Source organism: Myotis brandtii, unplaced genomic scaffold (assembly GCF_000412655.1).
Source record: "Myotis brandtii unplaced genomic scaffold, ASM41265v1 scaffold1496, whole genome shotgun sequence".
Classification (NCBI taxonomy): Eukaryota; Metazoa; Chordata; class Mammalia; order Chiroptera; family Vespertilionidae; genus Myotis; species Myotis brandtii.
The window spans coordinates 191639-201091 of record NW_005355398.1 but is presented as its reverse complement, the minus strand read 5'-3'; the positions used below and the strand labels follow the sequence as shown (position 1 = coordinate 201091).

Here is a 9453-nt window from a genome sequence, read left to right as displayed (position 1 = left end):
ATATTCAAAGTGATGAAAAGCAAGGACCTACAACCAAGATTACTCTACCCAGCAAAGTTATCATTTAGAATTGAAGGTCAGATAAAGAACTTCCCAGATAAGGAAAAGCTAAAGGAGTTCATCACCACCAAACTAGTATGACATAAAATGTTAAAGGGTCTTCAAGAAGAAGAAGAAGAAGAGATAAAATATCAAAAATATGAACAATAAAATGGCAATAAATGCATGCCTATTAACAATTGAATCTAAAAATCAAAATAGCCCTGGCTGGTTTTGCTCACTGGATAGAGCATCAACCTGCAGACTGAAGGGTCCCGGGTTTGATTCCAGTCAAGGGTACATGCCTGCATTGCAGGCTCCATCCCCAATAGGAGGCGTGCAGGAGGCAGCTGATCAATGATTCTCTCTCATCATTGATGTTTCTATCTCTCCCTCTACCTTCCTCTCTGAAACCAATAAAAATATATTTTAAAAAATAATAATAAATAAATAAAAATAAATGAGTAAGGAATCTAATGAACAAAATAAACTGATGAATAAAATATAATCAGAGGCATGGAAACATGGAACACACTGGTGAATCTCAGAGGGAAGGGGGGTGGGGTGCTGAGAAGAGATTAACCAAAGAATGTATATGCGTATATGCATTACCTATGGACACAGACAATAGGTGGTGAAGACCTGCGGAATAGGAGGGAACCAGGTGAAGGAAGGCAATGGGGGAGAGAGGGGGACATCTGTAATACTCTCAACAATAAAGGTTAAAATAAAATTTAAAAATGTATACATTTGTGTTCACAACCCTAATGCCATTATAACATCAGACTGAATGTGTGTGTCTCCCCCAAATTTGTATGTTGAAACCTAATCCCCAAGGTGATGGTATTAGGAGGTGATTAGGTCATGAGTGTGGGGCCCTCATGAATGGGATTAGTGCCCTTGTAATAGAGACTCCAAAGAGCTCCCTCACCCCTCCCTCCATGTGAGGACACAGTAATCTGCTGGCACGGTGGTCTTGAACTTCCCAGCCTCTAGAACTGTGAGAAATAAATGTTGTTTATAACCCACCAAGTCTGATATTCTGTTATAGCAGCTTGAATGGGCTAAGACAACAGCTAAGACAATTAGCAGCCATTCTTTGGCATCACCAAACACCCAGGCCATCATCGAATTCCTCTAATTGGCTCCAAATGTCACTGTGCATTTGGTTTCTTTGAATTGGGATCCAAACAAGCTCCACATGTTATGTGTATCATGTCTTCTACATCCCTTTTATTTGAACCCAGTAGCCCTGAAATCAGAGCGCGCATTGTAATCCTCTAGATCAGCGGTTCTCAACCTGTGGGTCGAGACCCCTTTGGGGGTCGAACGACCCTTTCACAGGGGTCACCTAAGACCATCGGAAAACACATATATAATTACATATTGTTTTTGTGACTAATCACTATGCTTTAATTATGTTCAATTTGTAACAATGAAAATACATCCTGCATATCAGATAGTTACATGACGATTCATAACAGTAGCAAAATTACAGTTATGAAGTAGCAACGAAAATAATTTTATGGTTGGGGGTCACCACAACATGAGGAACTGTATTAAAGGGTCGCGGCATTAGGAAGGTTGAGAACCACTGCTCTAGATGTTTTGTTAAAGTCCCAATCCTTCTACCAGAGCTTCTGACGCAGGAGATCTTGAGGGCCCAGGGGTCTGCATTCCTAACACATTCCCAGACAATGTTGCGGACACAGGAAAGACACTTGGAGAAACGGCTGCTCTAGATTTCCTCCTTTTCCCCAACCCCACCTACCTTGGATTTGTTGCAGGAAGAGTGTGGAATGCTGGGAATTCCACACCTTCTGGTTTTGCTGTGTCTGCCCTGTGGTGCCTTTACCTTGTTCCTCTCTCCCCTGTATTTCCTATAAATCACTTGTTCTCAGCCCTGGCTGTACACTGGAACCCCCTGGGAATTTACCAAAATACTCAAGCTTGGACCCCAGGGTTACCAAGCAAGGCCTAATAGCCATAGAAGCCAATGCTAGGGCACTAGCTTCTCCTTTTTTCTTTTTAAAATATATTTGTATTGATTACAGGGAGAGAGATGGAAATATCAATGATGACAGAGAATCATTGATCGGCTGCCTCCTGCACGCTCCACACTTGGGGATCGAGCCCGCAACCCAGACATGTGACCTGGAATTAAACTTCGACCTCCTAGTTCATAGGTCAATGCTCAACCACTGAGCCATGCTGACCAGGCTATGGCACTAGCTTTTGAGGAGGAAAAAGAAAGCTTTTATTGTGAGGTCAACCTGCAAAGAGACAGGAGGCAAGGCTCAAGTCTGTCTTCTCCTTCCCGGGCTTGGGGCCAGGTAGCTTAGTTGGTTAGAGTGTCGTCCTGATATACCAAGGTTATGGGTTCAATCAGGGCACATACAAGAATCAACCAATGAGTGCATAAACAAGTGGAACAACAAATTGGTGTTTCCCTCACTCTCTCTCACTCTCTTTCGCTCCCTTCCTTTCTGTCTCTAAAAATCAATAAATAAAAACTAATAAATAAGGCAAGGTGTTTCAACACCGGATCTTCCCGGACAACAGGCCCTTTGCTTCTGAAAGGGTTTCATCAGGTTCCGATCTTGTTCTAGTCCTTTGTTTCTGTGGGGGAAGCAGCGAAGGGTTCACAAGTGCTACTCGCAAGGGGTATATCGAAGTTTAAACTTTGGTTCTGGGTCCTGTTGGTGCGAGCCCTGAGAACAAAGATACCTACTAACTAGGGTTCCTGGTGGCTAACTGGGCTCAAAATTTTAAAAACAGAGCCTGGCAGCCGTTTCTACACAGGGGCCTCTCACACAAACCGCACTCCTGGGCCTGCACTGCGTCTGCCACCTGAGCCAGCCCTGATGAAGGAGTTCCTGGAATCCTATTCCAACCCATAGGACTGAGGCTTTCCCCATCCAACTGGAGCTGCAAAGGTCCGGTCAACTAGAGCAGTTCTATTCTGACCAATTAGGAAAGTGCCTTTTGGACCAATCAAACTGCCGAGGATGCGGAGCCCTCATTTGCATGAGGACACACCAATCAGGGACCAGGGGTGGGGACTTGTGTCTATATAAGCCAGCTCTCCTGTGGCTCAGGGAACACACTCTCCTTCCCACCTAAGGCTGAAAGGAACAGGCCAGAAGGCAGTGGGCAGGTCACTGCAGCACAGAGCTGACCACACAGCGGACCAGTGCAGACCAGCCAGGGGCAGAGCCAGGGGCAGAGCCGCCTAGTTGGAGGGTGGCCTGGCCCCAGGGCTGCCTCACAGCTGTGCTGTATCACAATTGAGGTGCTTTGCACTGTGTAATTTCTTTCTTCACCACACCCCGACTGGGGATTCCTATTGTTGTTGAATCGGTACCAACAGCCATCAGTTGACATTAGAAACAGGATAGGACCCGTTCGAGCTGGTTCTGTGGTTACACCATCTCTCCATCTTCTGATTTGATTGGACTGGGCTGTGGCCTGGGCATGGGGACTTATTACATTTACCCAATTAAGGGGTGGCCGTGGACACTGCTGAGAATCAATAAAACCAGGGTTTCATCCAGTGACCATAGCAGACTGAATGGATTTTTCCACTGGGGGTTGCAAATGGTAATTTATCTAATGTTTCCATCTTTCTTTGGGGAGGATAATAAAATGGGCACAGTCCTATTTGCTATTGCTGCAATCAACTGCCACTCTGTAAAACACACCTAGCTTTCTTTGGAACCAGCCCACCTCTCAGATTTCTGTCCCTAAGTTAGGGGCGGGCAAATACTCCCAGCCAGCCAATCAGCACGTTTCATCTGTCTGACCTGTCATTGGTTTAGGCATGGACTGGGACCCAGGTGGCCAAGAGACTTGGTTTGGAGAAGTTAACTAGGGTTATCAGGAAAGAGCAGCTTCCACCATCCCCACAGCCCACCCCCCCGCCCCCCGACTCACATGGTTCAGAGGGGGCCACCTCAGAGGGGCGAGGCTACAGAGAGAAGGCACAGAGAGCAGGGATGAGAATCCTCGTACCATATGCAAGTCTTTGGACCTAGCTCACTCCGGCTCTGCAGTTCATTCATTCACTGAACAAACATCTGTACGGTGCCTGCTGAATGTCAGAAACAAACTGTTTGTACTCACACTTCTGACACCAAATATGTGGGGATTTTCCATATGAAGCAAATCTGCAGGCATCAACCGGGTGTCCTACAGTTCAATTCAATTCTGAAACTAACTACCCAGAGCCCACATCAGAAGCCACAGGTTTAAGGGCTCAGTCCCGCAGGACTGCCACCATCTCAGATGCCAGTGGCAAGAATTATGTCCCCAGGTGAGACACACTTCTGAGTTGGTTACAGTCAGGGGTTTCTCGCCATCTTCCTTCCATTTCAGGTTTGATAAAACTAGAATGACACAAAACTCAGGAAAGCATTTGACCCGTTATTACATTTATTACAAAAGCTACAACTCAGAATAAAAACATATTTAAAAATATAAATAAAAGCTACAACTCAGGAACGGTGAGACGGAAGAGATGCACAGGACAAGGTATGGGGGAGGGGTGTGGGATTTCCATGCCTTCTCTGGGCGTACCACCCTCCCAGCATGGCCATGTGTTCACCAACCCGGAAGCTCGTCCATAGTTTAGGGTTTTCATGGCGGTTTCCTTACAAAGATGTGATTGATTAAATCGTTGGCCATTGGTGATTCACTCTATCTCCAGCCCCTCTTCTCTCAGGAGGTCAGGGGACAGGACTGACAGTGCCAACACTCTAATCATGGCTTGGTCTTTCTGGAGACCAACTCCCATCCTTTAGCTACCAACCCCCTCCCCCAGTCCTCTGGGTAACATACAAAAGACACTTAGCCGTCCCTCCGGAGATAACGGTTTTAAGAGATGTGTGCTAGGAACCAGGGACAAAGACCAAGTATTTCTTTTTTATTGTAGCAGACAGGAACAGAGCTGGGGGTGGCAGTGAAATATTTTTAAATCCCTACGTTTAGCTGGCACTATTGGAGGAGATACTTATTGAAGTTAAATGAGAAAATGAAATAGTATTTTATATTCTAGGGGCTGTGGGAAGGAGGGGTTGCAGTACTAAAGTACTAAATTGTGAGGGAAGTAGGGGGAGGGGTGCAGAATGAGAAGGTGAAATTTATGGAAAGACCTGAAAGAGGAAGTGAGAGAGGGGAGCTTTGTGACTACCTGGGGTAGGAGAGTTCCAGGCAGAGGAACAGCTAATGCGAGGGCCCTGAGCCAGGGGCCTGGTGTGTTCAAATAGCAGCTAGGAGGTCAATATGACCCGAGCAAAGCAAGTGTAGGGGGCAAGTGGGAAAAGTTGAGAGCAAGGAGGTGGCTGATGAGGTCAGGCAGTACCTTGTAGGACACAGGGAGACTTTGGCATTTACTCCCAGGCAGGTGGGAGCCATGGAGGGTTCTGAGGAGAGGGATGTGACCAGACTTGGGTGCTCACAGGCGCCCCCCTGGCGGCTGTGGTGGAGGACAGACCTTCCTAGTTGAATTAGTTGGAGCAACATTATCCTCTCTGCCCTCCAGGCAGAGGCAGTTTCCAGGGCCAAAGGGGTGGGGTGGCCCAGAGTTCCCGCTAGACAGCCCCAGGCCCGAGCCTCCCTGGACTCACGCGGGATCTGCTACAACCCGCATGGCCCTCAACCCTCTGCTTGGCTGTGAGTCAACTGCCCTCTTCCTGGAAGTCGCATTTCACTAATGGAAATAAAAAAACAACTGCATCTGGGCACAATGGCTTTAATTGTTTTTTCTTGTGGAGAAAAGTGCAACGTCTTTCCAATGGTCATCAAAGAATCGCTTACGCAGGAGAGCCACATCCAGGGCAGAAATGAGCAGGCCGAGGGCTCTCTCCGTAGTGTTTTGGGATTATGGGGGAGAAGAAGCCAGTTAGCAGAATTAGCACTTCCACACGGAGACCAAATTTCACCCTTTGCTTGTTTTTCTAAGTTTAGTTGGAGAGAATGACACAAGAATATGACCCCCAGAGAAGCCAGAAAAAAAGAAAAGAAAGCAGAACCCTACACCACAGCAATCATGGCAGTTTCCCACCGAACTGCCTGTGGAAAGACAAGTTGCTAAAAGCAAATGGTAAGAAGGGACAGCACCCAGGCAGGACCCAGCCCCAGGCGAGGGCTCCAGGCCCGGCTCCCGGCAGCTGGGAGGTGGTTTTCCCACAGCCTTTGGTTTATTTTTGTTTGTAAACTCAACAAGCCTCCCTCCCCTCAGTGACCCGGGAGGACATCGATTTCGGTTCCCCAGAGGCTATCTTGAGCGAACACTCCCCCCCAAACGTCATGAAATAAAAACTTGCATTATTTTTAGCAGAAACAAAAATACATATTCTGCTCCTACATGCGTCCCAGTCTTGAGAGAACCCGGCGGCAGCTGTCTCAGTTGCTACTTGAAGCTGAACGGTTGAAAAACTCTGTGCACACAGAAAGCTTAGACCGAGTCAGATACACGATGCGGCCAACGCTGCATCACACGGGCCGTGGCAATAGGCTGGTCCCTCTTGACCCACCGTTTTTTCTGGCAGCAGCTCGGCGAGAATGGACCGGCCAGTGACATCTTGACAGCCCGTGGTGCAACTCAAGAAGACTTTTAACTAATTTAATTTCACTTTTATGTTAAAGCAAGGAGCATTTCTGATTTCAGATCTTCTCACTTTGTGTGTCTCCCAAAACTTGGTCCTTTCACCAGTCGTTTAACTTGTTGGTGTACAAAGATATCCTCACTCTGAAAGTCTCAGGGCAGACCCTGGTACGGGGCACAGAGGGCCCTCTAGAAACAGGTTCAATCTAGAGTTTCCAGAAAGGCGGGAGCTAATCTTAAACTTGAACCAGGCCTTCCCCATACCGCAGCGGAGGAGGTGGAGACCTTTAAGGCTACAGGAGGTCGTCTTGCCAGCAGGGGCTGGGACAGTAGGATTGGGAACACAAACTATCGGTGTAGGCTGTCCTCACAGTGTCTGTCAAGTTATGGGGTGTCGGTTGGTGTTCCAGGGCAGAAAGGGCCACTGAGCTGTACGGGGTGCGTGTGAAGAGGGTAGATCCCCAAACTGCACATAATCTCCCACAGCAGGAGCCCGGGGCAGCTGCGAACCCGAGCCTCACCCAGGGAGACTGACCCCAGCCCATCCCCCATCAGCCTGCCACTCCCAAGCTATATCATGAAGTGCAAGAGGCAGTCGCAGTTACACAACCCTACCCTCTCACTCCTCCAGCCCAAACCCCAAACATTCCTGAGAGTGACTCCTCCATTAGCAAAAAAAGGTCCCATCTCTGGGCCCCACCGATGACATGGCTCAGGACGCGGACCCTGGGTCTTCAACCGGTGCTCGGGTGAAAGAAGCCCAAGTCCTTACAGCAGAAAGTCACCAGCAAGAGAGGGCTATGGGAACGTTGCTCAATTTCCTTCTCTAGCCGGATGTGAGATGTGGAAAGACCTTGCTTAAAACATCACCAAATGGGCCCAGGGAGGCAGGTTTGGGCGGGAGGGCCGGGGCTCCTGGCTCTGAGGTTAACTCCTGGCAAAAAGCCCCAAACGGTAAGGCCAGGGGGTTGGCGATTCTCTGCCTGGCCTAACACGGTGCCTCATTCCAGAATTCAATCCCGGATCAGGGGCACCATGGGTCAGCCAAAACAGTGGCAGGGTCGTGGTGATGCGGAATTCTGAGGAAACTCAGAAGGCACTTCGGGGTCCCCGAAGCCAGGGGGTTCTGACCCCCTATCCCTCCCCAACAGGTAAAGCTGCTTTAATACTGTTCTCACAGAGGATCTGCAGGCCAGAAGGGAGGGGTCTACCAGGGCCAAAGTCACCTCCCCACCTTGGAGCCTTGAGATCAGAGATCGACGGGCAGGCTCGGGATCAGAGTAGGGGACCCCGAGCAAGGAGCCTCCTTCCCCATCTCCAAGGATGAACTCGGAGAACCCGCATGGTGGGCGGAAGAAGGCTAACCCCTTCAGCCAGCTCGTGAACTCCAGACAAGGCCCAGCACAGAACGGATGTGGACAATGGCTCGAACCCAGAAGGCACTGTGGAAGCCCCACAGGCTGCCCATGTGCGCCCACTGAAACACCGGAAGGCAGCAAGCGCGTGCATGTCAACATCCCCAGACCCTGCCTCTCATGCAGAGTCCTGGGGTCTGGAGCTTGCGACAGGGGCTGCTTGGGCAGCTGGCGGCTATAGTGAGGAAACGAGCCATGCAGGCAGTGAGGGGCAGCTGACAGCTGACAGGAGGGAAGGGGGCGCCCTGAGCTTGAAAATAGCCCTTGTGGCTCATGCCTCAGTCACATTCCCCGCCGAGGCAGGAGGGGGTGGGTGGGGGTTGGGTACCCTCTCTAGCAGCTACAGCTGCTAGGCTGGGGAGGTGGGGCATCCCCCAAGGCGGGGCCTTTCCCATTGCTGCCCGGGCTGGAGCTGGGATCCAGGGACTCATTCATTTTCTCACAGATGACATCCACCAGGCGCTCGAAGACCTGCTTCACGTTGATATTCTCCTTGGCACTGGCCTCGAAGAACTCGAAACCTGGACGGACATAAGTGGGGACACCTGTGAGACGCAGGCTGTGCTGTGGCATCATCCAAATCTGGGTTCCAAGCCCACTTCTGTCTGTTATGCAGCTATGGGACCTTGGCTGAGTGCCTTAGTCTCTCTGAGCCTCAGTGGGCTTGTCTATAAAATGGGAACCATGTTCATAAAAACCTGTGATAGTCCTGGCTGGTTTGGCTCAGTGGATAGAGTGTTGGCCTGCGGATTGAAGGGTCCCGGGTTCGATTCTCATCAGGGGCGTATGCTCAGGTTACAGGCTCAATCCCCAGTGGGGGGCGTGTAGGAGGCAGCCGATCAATGATTCTCTCTCATAGTTGATGCTTCTATCTCCCTCTCCCTCTCCCTTCCTCTCTGAAATAAAAAACAAACAAAAAAACCTGTGACAGAAGCCCTGCTCTGAACTACCCTAAGAATCTCTTTGTCCCAGGGCAGTGGCTGCAAGAGTCCAGGTAGTAACATTCTGGTGCCTAGAGGGATGGGTACCCACAGATGGCTTCAACTTGCCTTCCATGCAATTGTACTGCACAGGAAGGTGCTGCAAGGGTGCCCACAAAACTAGGTATTATTTGGACTTTAGAAATGTTCTGGAAAATGTGCTTCAGACCAAGTAAAACATAGCTGAAGACTGGCTTCAGCCTGGGCAGCTACCAGTCTGCAGTTCCTGTCGGGTTCCCCAGTGTTTGTGGAGAGTGTGTGATAAGTAGTTCCTGGCCTATAGAATGCACTAAAAATGGTAATCTACACTAATAAAAGAGAAACATGGTAATTAGCGTACGACCGCTACCCTTCCCATTGGCTAATCAGCATATCCTTATGCAAATTAACTGTCAGCCAAGATGGCAGCCGGCAG

At 49.4% G+C, this 9453-nt stretch overlaps 1 protein-coding gene across 2 annotated transcripts in view; it reads right to left on the bottom strand.

Moving 5' to 3' along the window:
- Nucleotides 1-4947: 4947 nt before the first annotated feature.
- The window catches only part of RAB3D (RAB3D, member RAS oncogene family), a 31205-nt gene continuing 26699 nt past the window's right edge, over nt 4948-9453 (bottom strand). For both annotated transcript variants that reach the window (XM_014535726.1, XM_005861377.2), the window contains exon 5: nt 4948-8579. In XM_014535726.1, the coding sequence (XP_014391212.1) occupies nt 8392-8579 (188 nt within the window). In that variant the 3' untranslated portion in view covers nt 4948-8391. The remainder of the gene's footprint in view (nt 8580-9453) is intronic.